At 48.2% G+C, this 13,136-nt stretch overlaps 1 protein-coding gene across 5 annotated transcripts in view; it reads right to left on the bottom strand.

The window, feature by feature from the left end:
• Positions 1-6,287, bottom strand: part of SMG7 (SMG7 nonsense mediated mRNA decay factor) — a 53,870-nt gene extending 47,583 nt beyond the window's left edge. The window contains exon 1 of one of the 5 annotated variants that reach the window (XM_071751211.1): positions 5,791-6,287. In XM_071751211.1, the coding sequence (XP_071607312.1) occupies positions 5,791-5,819 (29 nt within the window). In that variant the 5' untranslated portion in view covers positions 5,820-6,287. The remainder of the gene's footprint in view (positions 1-5,790) is intronic. The other 4 variants (XM_071751214.1, XM_071751215.1, XM_071751216.1 and 1 more) reach the window with 4 other exon arrangements.
• Between the last annotated feature and the right edge of the window lie 6,849 nt (positions 6,288-13,136).

The following is a 13,136-nucleotide window of genomic DNA, read 5'->3' as shown; positions in this document are numbered from 1 at the left end:
TGCTGATGATTTTAGGGAAACAAATCTGTGGTTTTATCCCCCTCCTACTTGACAGCAGCTCTGCAGTTTTCAAGTGAGATAAGGACAAGCCTCGAGTTCAAATTAATAACAGCAGTAACTCCCTATACAGAGCTGGTTTTCCTAACTGCTCTTCCAGCATTCCTTGCTCCAAGGAGTCTGCTCCTACCAGCTGGGAAGATCCAATGGCAGAGATGAAAGACCTTAAAACTCCTAAACCCCAAGCAGCTCCTCATCCCACAAAATCAGACAGTACAACAAATAATCCTCTCCTCCACCCCCAGCCACCTGATCTGCAGCTACTCCTTTTCCCTGTCACTCCTGAGTGGCTGAGCAGAGCAGGGAAGATGCCAAGGCCTTTCCATCAAGTCACCCCCTGCTCCCATCAACCCAAGCCATCCTCATCAGCCTTTTCTTACCAAGACACCCAAAAAATGCATCAGTGAGGCAAACCCAGCACAGCAGCTTCACATCCCATGCAAATTGATTTAAATAAAGCTTTTAAGTTGCCTGAGGTAAAAGTTAGTGATACAATTCACTGTCCAGAGCTGCTTATGTAGAAGAAAAAACCATCTCACTGGAGCAGGCTAAGGTTACTTGTTATGAAATCACTGTGTGGGAGATGTACTGTTAAGAGAGAAGAAAGATTTTATGAATAACTTGGATATCACAGCATTCTTTACATTGAGTATTTAAATAGAAAACATCCACCAAACAAATGTATATTCCTACCATGCACTGAAGTGATGAAAAAAACACACCTACCACCCACCAAACTGCATTAAACCCCTTGCTACTACAGATGTGTATCTATCTACTCTCTTAATGCACTGTTCTAGCTGCACTCAGACTTTGCAAAGAGGAGCAAACTCAAAGCCCCTGCTCAAAAAAGCACAGGCCACAGCTGACACGAAGCTCTGCATCTGCTGCTTTCCACCAGCTGAGCTCTCCTCATTTGGAATCACTTTTCTAACCAACTAAATTTCACCAAGTCAATGACAACAATCAATTTGGAAACTTCTGTCCCTCTGCAGGAAACTGCTAAAATTGGTTAGAGCCATTTGATAAAGAGGAGAAAATCATCGGTAAGAGGTACAGGCACATGAACTTAATTTCATCAGGAATCTAGGCTTGAAAAGAAGTATGAGTTGTAACAGCACTTTTACAACTTGTGACTCCAGCACAAGTTGTCCCTGGGTAGCAGAACTACAACTACCACAGCCTGGCTGAGCCACTGCAGGGCTTGAGGGTGGTGAAAACAGGCTCAGAGACCCAGGAGACACAGTGTGTGTCCTGAGATTCACAGCAAGATGGATTTCCTTGGGCAGAAAGCTCAGCTGAGAGAGCTGCTTAACACTTTTTGAAATTGCAATTCTTTTTATTTTATATGTCACCACAAAAAGCTTATTGATCAGTAGTAAACAGCATCAATCTTACTTCCCTTTTCAGACCACTACTTTCACCCTTAAAGAAATCAGGAGTGTTGCTCATACTAAATACTGGCAGCAATTCTAGTTATCAAATGCTAGAAACACCTTGTATGGAGGAAAAAAAAAAAAAAAAAAAAGAGGCAAAGAAAGAAGAGACACTTTCCCTTTATGTTCTCCAAAAGAAAACACTGTACAAAGAGGTGCCTCCTGAAAGGCCAAGGTCTCCTCACTACACCTTCCCTGTTCAAAACTCAAGTTTAAGCAATGCCTGAAAATAGCATTAATCACTGCAGAACATAAAAAAGCTGGAGGGGACACTTTCTGGGACTGACTGGTCTTGTTCAGGTATCAAGACAAATCAAGAAAGATGCAGATCAACCACATGAGGTCAGCAGAGGCCCCCAGGGTGTTCGGGGCTGGAGCACTTTCATTCAGGGCTAGAGGAACAAGATGGGGCTTGGTCAGCCTGGGGCAGGAACATCTTCAGGGCACCCACAGCAGCCACATGCCCACAGGGAGGGGATTGAGAAGGAAGCAGGCTCTCCACAGCTGCATGTGGCAGGAGAGATGAGAAGCACAGTTAAAATTTGAGAGGTTCAGGCTGGACGTAAAGAAAATCTTGTCTACCACGAGGACTGTCAAGCCCATGCTGCCCTGAAGTCTGAGCTGCCTCCATCCTTGAAGGATCTCAAGGGCTGAGTAGAACAAGTTCTGAGCAACCTGTTCTGGCTTAAGCTGCTCCTCCTTTGAGCAGGAGGTGGGACAGGGACCTCCTGAGGTCATCTCCAGCCCAAAGTTACCTTGTCACCCCAGCTCACTGCAGGCAGGCATTACAAGAGCCTCTGCTAACACTGAAGCCCCATTTGTTAACTTGTTCCTCCACATATTCTCAAGACAATTAAATAACTGACCCTGCCTGTCTCACTTGAGATTCATTCTGGGTTTCAAACAGGACTCTGGTTTGTGCCTTTCCAACACTGAAAACCACCAACTCGGGTTCCAGAACATGCTCATGCCCCAAGACTGCAGCACTGAGTTACCTTCACTCCACCCTTCAGCAAAGAAACACTGCAGGGCAGGCATCATGGCTTGGCAGGAAACACAGGAGCAACCATGAAGAGACAGGGAAGATGCAGAAGTTAATGGACTTACTGATGAGTCTTTGAAAAGAGAGCCACAGCTGAAATTACTGAAGCAGTCAAACCTTTAATGAAGTTGGTCATAGCCTCATTATAAGACTACAGGAAACTACCTACTAGTTTGTCTGCACTAGAATTTCTAAGAGGTGTTCAAGCCCTGTAATTCAAACACTTTTTATTCTGTGTTTACAGAGTGCTAAAAGGCACAAGGTACCAGGGGAATGGCACACTGAAGTAGTAACTGAGGTCACATCTTTGTGAAATGCAATCTATCACAAACTGCTAAGCTGCTGAAGCCAAGTTAACTACATTTTGAACAGTAACATATAAAATGGGCACTAAAGATCATTTCTTTAAAGTGAATGAACATGGACATTACACACTGAAGTTTCTGCAGCATGATGTTAGAAATACTACCAGTAGTCAGATTTTGCTTAAAAATTACAAATACATGAACTGTTTACTCTAAGGTGACTGCCCCATGAGATTAATTTTATTTATGTGGACTGCTTGCAGATTCTCAAAGCAGCATAACTTACAAGGATACAAATCATTAGCCAGATGAGGCCAGAGAGCTGGGAACCAGGCCTCTGTTTCCTAAGAGCTCTTTGAAAGAACCTCCTGAGAGGCCTACACACCTGACCAGACTGGTGCAAATCTTTAAGAAGTTATTCAAACAATGACCTGAGAGAAGAATCTAGGAAACCAGGTAGGACAAAAGACACTCCAGTGCACTTGAAAGGTGACCTTGAAAAGGATAACAAGACTAGGAAAGCAAAAACCCCAAGACTTTCCTGCACCTTATGGAGATGACTCAAAACCAGACTCTCCTGCAACTTTTGGAAGACTTGGTACCTGATGTCTGCCTTCTTTGTTCCTTCTGGAAGACTCCTACAGAGTATCAGGTGCTTCTCAGTTCTTGCACTTAGACTGAAGGGGCAGAATCCTTCAAGGACAACATTTTAAAACACCTGATTCATAGAGGTTTTGAGAGATGAGTAGCAGAGGAGTTAAAGACACTTCAGCTAAAAGTCCTTTCCTCCTTGCCCCTTTCCTCACATTCTTGCAGAGCATTTATTTCAGTAGTTATTGAACCACCACGTGGTCACCTTAGCAATGCAAAACTTCAAATACACAGAGAAAGATTTCCCACAAAAACTTGTCTGTATCTCCTCTTAAGATTACGAAGACTCACAGAGACTAATTGCTCCACATCTCCAACTGGCATGCTTTGATAAGTTGCCCTTTCACATCATTATACTTTCATCTATTTATTCCTCCAGATTATACCCAGATCCAGCTTGTAATGCTAGATGAAGGAGGAGGATGGTCTCCTCCTTAAGGCAAAGGGCTAACAGAACTGGCTCTGAGAGTTTCAGGCTCTGTTCCTCCTTTTCTTTGTGAGCTTCCTCTGCAGCAATCACAGCTCAATTTCTGCCCTATGCAAATCAAACCATTTATATATACACTCTGTAGTTGTAAAAAGCATTTCACAGCTTTTAAGGAAACTGTCCCCAAGCTTACCTTCCCCACAGAGGAACAATCCCTAATGTTTTTTAGAGGAAGGAGGTGAAGACTACAAAGACTATGAAGTGCCTGAACTGGGAGAGGGAGTGTCCTATTTTTGTTTGTTGGTCTTTTTGTTTTTGTTTGGGTTTTCTTGTTTGTTTGTCTGATTTTTAAGGAGGAGATAAGGTTGTTGGACAAATACAGGAGCCATTACAATACCCAGATGCTTCAGTTCCATTGTATGAGGCACAATAAAAACAAAGCACTCAAGAAAAAAGTGACAAAGGCCCAGGGTAAGTGTTGGAGAGTAAGCTGCAACGAAGAGGTGATGACTGCCCAGATGCATACAAGGAAGATCTCAGCAGAACACAGAATGCTAAGAAAGAGCCTGGTGGTGCAGGAAGGTGACTGGGACAGTGCAAGAGGGAATTTAGCAGTGGTGGTCACAGGGAGGGAAGAAGGGAGGGGGGAGCAAGAGCTTACAATGTGATCAAGACATATGCTAAAATACAAAAGCAAGTCTCTCACTGGTAGAGGAGAGCTAAGAGTAAGGCTAAAAGAGCTTTTTCCCTAATATAACCATAAAGAAAGAATGAAGAAGTTTTTAAGACAGCAAAAGTTAGCAGCCTGGAGAGGAAAAAGGTTCCTAAACTTGCTATTAGAGAAAATTATTGCTTTTTTTTTTTTTTTTTTTTTTACTTGAGACAGGACCTGCACTACCAGCAGGCAGACAGATACAAGACAAGGAGGAAGAGGAGGGTTTGGAGAATCAGGAAGCTGAGCCAGTGCGTTCAGAGCACTGAACAGAAACTGGGGGATTTTTTATAACATAAAGGCACATTACATTCACCCCCTAAAAATCCTTCCCAAGGCCTGAACTCTTCAGGAAGAGTGTGCATGCCCTTTTGGCACATATACACCTTTTCCATAAGCTCTGGGAAGGCTGGAGGAGACAACACATCTCAGGCAATGCAATATTTAGCATTTTGGAGTGCCTGTTAAGCCGTTTGTGTCTCCTTTCCCATCAGCACGGGAGACAGAGAGCTTCACACCCAGAAGAAAACCTCACCCAAAAGAGTTCTCCTCTATCCCCATGGGGGGGATCTCTTCACAGCCTTGGGAACGTTTCCTTCCCTTCAGAGGAGGATTTCAAAGTAGCATTTCCAGGCGGGCAGTGCCCAAACCCCATGGCCCCGTGTCAGCTGCCATGAGGACTCAGAGCAGGCCCAGGGCTGCTCCTGCTGCTCCCCTTCACCCAAAACTCCTCAGCGGAATTCCAGCCCCGCTTCGGCTCTGCCCTCGCCGTGACTCCGGGTCCTCCAACATCCCCACCACCTCAGTGCCTCAAAGAACATTCCCTGCCCTCCACACTCCTCCAAAGCACCCGCTTGACCTTGCTGGGGAGCCCTCGCCTCCTCGCTTCTCCCTCAGCAAAGCGGCACCCGGGGCTCTCCCTTCCGCGGCCCCCACTCCCCGACAACGCTGCGGGGCCCGGGAACGTGGAGGCCGAGTCCGTGTCCCCCCTTTTCCCCCCCCAGAACCCCCCTGAACTCCTCGCTACCGCCCAGGGGCCTCCCCACTCCTGAGAGGACCCCGCCGGCTGCGGCCTCGCCTCAGGGCAGGCGGCGATTTCCCCCCCCCCCTCCTCCTTCCTCCTCCTCCCGCCGCCCCTCCGCTCGCCGGCCGCTTCTCACCGGAGATACTGCGCACACAGCAGGCTCATCCTCCGCCGCTCGCCGCTCGGTTCCGCCGCGGGTCTCACAGCCCGGGCCGGCCAGCCGCCCCCACGCCGCCTCCGCTGGTGGTGGTGGTGCCGGTGGTGGTGGTGGTGCCGCTGCTGGTGCCGTTGCCGCCTCCAGCCGCCGCCGCCATCTTCCCGTGCAGGGCCTGCCGCTGAGGAGGAGGAGGAGGGGCGGCGGGGAGGAAGGGGCGGGCTGAGTGTCCCCTCTCTCCGCTCCGGATGGGCAGAGACGCCCGGCGCCCCGTCGGCTCCGGTAACACCGCTCCGGGTCCCTTCAGCAACCTCAGCAAACCTCGCCTTTCGCCCGAACCGCCGTATCCTTCTCCTCCGAGGTTTCCCCCGGGCCTCCCGCCGCGTTTCCGGGCCGGGCCGAACCGAACCCCACCCCCGCCAGCACTTCCGACGGTGCCACCATCAAACCCTTCCCCTTACCCCTCCGCTCCGCGGCTGCGTCCGCTTATTGGCTCCCCTGCTGCCATGGCAACCGAGGGGGCAGCGGGGCGTCGTCATGACAACCGCGGCGCCTTCCCTCCCGCCGCTGCCGGGATTGGAGCCGGAACCGGTTTGATACGGTCCGGAACCGGTTGATACGGTCTATCCGGTCGCGGGCCCTTCGTAGGGACACCTCGTTGTGTCGGGTCCCCCTTCACGGAGCGGGAGGAGGCGGCGGGGATGGAGGCCTCGTCCCTCAGCACCGGGGGCCTCGCACTTTCCTGACAGCGAAGGTTTTAGGGAAGGACGCGCGGGTCAAGCAGGCTGCCCCTTTCCACACCGCAGGATTCCCAGGATTTAGCGACGGTCACCCCGCCTCTCAGATTGCCACCGTGCCGATTGCCACGGGTGGCACTGTCCGCAGAGCCTGGGGGGCAGAGAGCTCAGGCTGTGGGTAGATGTGACATTGGGGACACAATCCACAGCCCCAGAGCTGGCAGGGGTGGGTGTGGAGCCAGGACATGGGTGCATGTGCCTCACTACAGTAGTTTATCACAGAATTTTTAGGTTGGAAGAGACCTCCAGGATCATCCTGTCCAACCTTTGACCAACACCATAATCCAACTACAAAACCATGTCCTTAAGGACCGGGTCCAAATGCCTTTTAATGCCTCCAGGGATGGTGACTCCACCACTGTCCTGGGCCATTCCAATGCCTGACAACCCTCTCAGTGAAAAAATATTCCCTAACATCCAGCCTAAACCTCCCCTGATGCAGCTTCCATCCATTCCCTCTGGTCCATGACCTCACAGCTGAATATTTATTCTATTGACACCCTGTGCCCCTGCCTCCAGCACTGACCTTGGGGCTTGCTTCATGCTCAAATTTGTCTTTTGGGGATCAGATGAGCACCGAGTGGTTAATGCAGACTGTGTCCTTTGAGCATGTAAGTGACCTCGAGGACAAAATGACAGATAGAATTTCAAAAATAAATCCCTTCGGATTTTTTTTTTTTTTCCCCCTCAGGTTGAAACGAGAACGTGTTTTAGAGAAGTGATTTTCAGAGCCCCACATGTCTGAGCAAGAAACCTCCAGAGGCTGCAGCATATTTGTTTCCTGGTTTCAGTGCAATCAGGGCTGGGCAGGGAGCCATGCCACCAAACCTCCCATCCAACGCTGCACAGTGCCTGGGGCAGGCACCTCAGCAAGGGCTCTGGGCTCAGCTTCAGCCTCTCTGGGCTCCCAGCTGCAGAGCAGGAGGAAACTGGTTGAGTGCTGGGCAAACTGGGGCTGTTCCTGCTTGCCCAGGACATGTGTTGGGCTAAAAGAGGCTGAGTCTGCAGAGCTGCCACAGGACCCTGTGAAATTCTATCTCCTGGGTCAATGCACAAATGCAGCTTAGCTAAGCTCTGTCTCTCAGAGCATTTTGGCCAGGGCTTTCCCTGATTCCAGTTTTCTACATGATCCAGAGCCTTGGCCATCCAGCTCCTGAGCCACATTTTGGGGAGCCTGCACCTTGGAGGAGTCCCAGCAGGCAGCATGTACTCCTGTCCATGTAATTTTCCATCCATTCCTTCTTATTACAGAGGTGCTGAGCTACTCATGTTTCCAAAGCAGAAGCACCTTAAGCTGGTGCTGCTTCCCCTCCCACCAGCCCCTCACTTCCACCCCTTTTTTTCATCCATAATCCTTCATTAATCACCTGTTTTTGCAGCACAGTGATGCTGACTTGGGATTTTCCTCTTGGCTTTCTCCCTCACTCTTCTCCAAGGGGCTGATCCCAGTATTCCAGTTCCATTCTTTAGCCTTGGCCAAACAAATGCTCACTTTTCCACCTTTTATCACCTTTTTTTTTTTTTTTTTTTTTTTTTTTCCTGGAGAGAATCCCTTGCTCCCAGGCAGAACAATATCATTCAGCTTGCCTATGAAGTGGCCACCAACCTGCAAAGAGCACTCTGGTATCTTTTCTTCCTTCCCCCCAGCAGCAATCTCACTAAAATAAAATCCTTAAAAATACAGTTATTGTTGATGTGCACTGTTAACTTGCACCAGCTTAAAATAAAAGGTTGTTGCCTATTTTTTTTCAGTCCACTTTAGCATCATGCCAGACCTTAAATGAAGAAACTGGAGGAGAGGCCACTGTTATCTGCCTCTGCAAGTGCATTTCTGAGCTCAGCAGGTTTGATAAAGGTGAAGAGGAGTTTCCAGGGCAGCCTCTGTGGCTGCATGGGGATAGGAGAGGGGAAATATAAAGGCAGAAGCTTGATCTGGGGGCTTTTCAGCCAGGAAGAGGGTGGCATAGTCTGGTTTTCTGCAGCAGCTCTTCAGATCACAACCAGATCTCATCCAGGAGGCAACAGGCAGTGTTTTTCTCAGGTGTTCTTTCCAGAGCCCAGTCCATTTCCAGAGCCACCCCAAAAGACCTCAGAGGTTCACTGCTCAGGCCTGGGCTGTAGGGAACTCCAGGTATTTTCAAGTGCACCTGAAATGGGTTGTTGCCAGCATTATTTAATCCCCTTAATGCCAATATAAGTGCTGAGCAGATCCTTTCCTTGGGGCAGCTCTATGAGGGAAGCTGTAACCCATCAGGGCAATTTCCCCTTTACCTCTTCTCACTCCTCTTGAATATTTTCCAGCCACAGCAGCAAAAGATGTCAAAGCCTTCACAGGTTTTTTGTGGCTTTTCATCCAAATTGAAGAATTTTGTGCTTCCCTCTGAGTTTCTGCCCTGTTGGAAGGGTTGTGTCCCTGAAGACATCATGTCCATGAATTTCTCTCCCCTGGCCACTCTTATCTCTCACAGGGCTCTTCTGGATTCCCTTGCCTCTGGACTTGTCCTCTTTCCCCCACACAGCATTTTTGAGGAGTGGATGTGACTGCTGATTGGTCTGCTCTGCTTCTTGTGAAATTCTACTGCAAATGTTTTTGTGCCTGGGGGCCAATTAGGGAGCCAAAAATCAATCTCACCCGCCCCCCCCCCGAGTTTTGCTTCCAGTGATTTCTGATAAAAGTCTTATCATAAAGCAGATTTCTCAGGGAGGTCAAAGCATGTTGTCATTAATGAGTCAATAACTGTGGCTTACAATTCCATTAATTACACAGGATTTGATCCCTGGGTGAGGACAGCAGACCCAGAGAATGACAAAATACCCAGGCCAAAATGCCCAGGAGTGAAGCTGATCTGCTCTGCTCCCCAGAGGGAAAGTCTCATCGTCCCAAGCATGGAGAAATTTTACACCTTTTGATAGCTTCTCTTGCTGTAGAAGCTCAGCATTTCACAGACCTTTTAAACACTGATCTGGCTTGACCATCCCCACTTAACAATCAGAGGAGAAGACATTTCTTCAAGGCTGCTTAAGACAGGAAGAGGGAGGTGGATGAAATCAGAGCCTAATCCCATCCTTCTTCAGTAGCACAATTGCCAGGAATATCCTCTCCATGTTGCAGAGTCCAGCTCTGCAAGTCCCTTTTTTTGTGCACAAACTTTTTCCCTGCTTCCACAAACAGATGTGGCTGCATCTCTGTCTTGGTGCCAAGCCTTACATCCTTGAGACACCACGTTTTCCTGTTGCTGTGGATGGAAACTGTGAAGGAAAGATGAAAGTCCAGCTCAACTCAATGGTAAAGCCTGAGAACTTCTACAGGTTCAATGATTATTTCAATCTAAATATTGTGAACCTGGAAAATTAGCATTCAAAAGCAACTGAAGAACTCCAAGGCAGAAACAAAGCATGAAGAAACCAAAACAATCTTAATTTTCCCCTGTATTCGTCCTCAGTAATTATGCTACTGTGATTAAAATGTATTTGTTGTCATCCCAGATTATACTACTTTGATTTTTAATTGTTAGTGATGAAAGCATCATCAATTATAACCTCTCTCATTGAAATATAGCCAATCAGAACACTGCAGGAACTTTGTATAGAGAGAGGTTTGTCAGGTCTTCATTATTCCCTCACAAATGTGATTCAGGACAAAGAAAAACCAAACCACATAAAAGGCTGCATATTTTAAAGAATTCCCTTTTAATCTTTATAATTCATAAGGTATCTAATAGATTTACTTTTTATTCCCTGAGAGCTGTGCATCCTGGGAAGAAATACCCTTTCACAGTAAAAAAAAACATCTAAATCCTTCTAGGAAGGGAGAGAAAAAGCCATCACAAGTGCCTCTGCCTCTCATACCCATCCCACTGAATGCCACTCCAACCCTGACTGTGCTGATCCATCCCCCCTGCACAGCTGAGCTGTAACTTCAGATAGAATCATTAATAGATGATAATAAATAGAGATAGATAATAAACAGAGACATTAAAATGCTGGCAGAACTCATTACACCAGTGGCCAGTGTTCAGCTGCTGGATATGGGGGAGAAAGAAACATGTTACTCCACTCACCCTGCCAAGGGGATATCCTGGAAAGTCAGACCAGTGTCCTAAAAATGCTGCACAGTGCTTGGGATCAGCTTGTAGAGGCCACCATGACCTGGGGGATGGGTCCCACAGCCTCAACAGATCTCCAGGAGCCCACCCATGGAAGTTTTATTCCACATTACCCTTTGGCACCTTCTTCCAGGATGTGATCAACTATGGTTCCAAGAGAGAAACTTTTGAGCTGGAAGAGGCAGCAACCTGGCCATGATCCCCAGGATGCTGATGAATTTTCAGACCTCAGTTTTAAGTCTCCTCTTTAAGTCCAGCCCTACTCACTCTTTCCTTGTTCAAGTGACTGCTTCTTGGTTCATCAGAAATTGAAGGTTTCTCCCACCCAGTGTGGCCTCAGAGCTGGTTCAGCAGCTCAACCAGGCTCACACCATGGCAGCTCCCCCAAGCCTTGCCCAGGTGCCTCCATGCACTGCCCTGTAGGGTTGCTCCATGATCAACTGGTTCAGCTTGGCTGGCTCAGCCTGGTCAGTCCAGTCTGGTTTCCTTATATTTGCAAATCCTTTCCCTCCCAGGGTCTGGGTTGGAAGGTCTGACTTTTGGTTGGATACATTCAGATTGTATCTCAAAAATGCATGTAAATGAAAAACCTGCTTTTGTGGGAACCAGGGATTTTACTCCAACTGGGCCATAAAGTGAAGGGCTCCTTAATTCAACAGCTTTTGATCCTTAATTCTCAAGGAAAGGTCTTTTTTATTTATTTTTTTTTTAATGGGGATTGCTGCATTACCAAAACTTATTTACATGTGGGGAACAGAGCTAAGCCCCTTGACAACTCCAGACAGCAAAGGCTCTGAATTGCATGGAGGTGGCTTCATGACTGGTTTCAACCCCTCTGACTCCTCAGCAGGATTTCATGGTTTGTGTTTGCTGGGTCCAGCAGCAGCAGGGGTCAGTGAAAGGTGCCCAAATTCACCTGGGAACAGCTTGCAGGGAAAGGAGCTGGATGAGCTGGGAGAAGCCTCCATGGGACCTCTACCCTCTTCTCAGGAGACACTTCTAAGCTCAGTCCTTGCCAAAGACCCCCCTGTTCCCAACGCAGGAATTTGCCATTTTCTCCAATAGATTTGGCTTGTTATAAAGAGTTTGCAAACTGTCAGTGCAAAAGGTGGAAGATTTCTTCCAAGAGGAAGAAATCCAAGAGGAGAGACAAGGTGAAAGGCAGTGCCAGGAAGACCAAGGAGCCCCATCCCTGCTTTCTACTGTGCAGCCCCACTGCTTATGGGGCTCAACTGGCCAGATGGCAAAGAGCCAGACTGATTCTGGAGCAGAAATACCCTTCAGTGCAAACCACAGGCAAAATTAACAAAAAAATTAAACAAACCACAGGCAAACCACAAGTTCAGGTGAGCTTAACAGGTCCAGCCTCACTCCTTCAGTCCTTCAGGCAGCAATTTTGCAGCACTGCTCCAAGACACCTGTGTCATCGTAGAGAAGTTGCTGGTTTTCTCCATGCTATTTTTCAGATGATAGAACCAAGTGAATCATCTTTTCTGCCTTCTGTCTATCCCTGCTGTACCAGGGCCACAGATGGCAAGTGGCTGCTTGCCACCCTCTGCTGGGTTGGTGCCCAAATCAGCTGAAGATCTCGGGGCTCTCTGGTGCTGCAGGGCAATGGCAGTGAGGGCTGGAAAGGGAGCATCTGGAAGGGAAACCATTGGGGAAAAGAAGGTGAAATCACCTCCTCCCATGCATATAGGGTGTGCTGGAGGTGAGGAGCCTCTTCCTGTGCGTGCTGTTGTCTCTGTGCCCTGGTGACATTTCATCATGCTGGCCACTCTACTGCAGCTTGGCAGGCATCACTCCTGTGCCCAAACCCCATCTGGCAGCATTGCTAAGTGACAGCTGATATACCATATCCCTTACCCACCCTGGGACTCAGCAGGGAAGCAAAAGTTCAGACAGCACTGACCAAATCTTCTCCCCACCATGAGGAGGCAGTGAGAAACATCTGAATGAGCCACCTCAACCATTCACTCCCTGGTGTTTAAGGTCAAAGCCTGGCATGAAATGGAGCAGGCAGAGTTTTGGACATGCACACCAGGAGCTGGGTTGTGATGGGGATCATCAGGCAGTAAGATAGTTTAGCCACCCATGATTTTTTTACCTTTGTGCCCTTTTCCTGCAGCAGCAGCAGCACCTGATGGTCCTACAGCTGCAGGTGGTAAAAGCTACAGAGGAAGGCTGAAGAGAGAAGATGCCTGCCCTGCTGAAGTTCCTAGGCAAAATTAGTGGGGATTTGGGTTAGAATTTAAAAAAAAATTCGTTTTCAGGTGTCTCACCTGGGTTTCAATCGCTTCTCAATGAAAGGAACCAGTGAAAGATCCTTCTAGTAAAGGGCAACCCCCACATCTCATACCAGCACAGAGTTGCACACCCCAAGGGTAGGGGGTTGCACATCATCCCAGGTGGGAACATGCAGAAG

This window comes from Heliangelus exortis, chromosome 8 (assembly GCF_036169615.1).
Source record: "Heliangelus exortis chromosome 8, bHelExo1.hap1, whole genome shotgun sequence".
Classification (NCBI taxonomy): domain Eukaryota; kingdom Metazoa; phylum Chordata; class Aves; order Apodiformes; family Trochilidae; genus Heliangelus; species Heliangelus exortis.
Note: the sequence above shows the minus strand (reverse complement) of the source record. Positions and strands in the feature narration are given on the sequence as shown.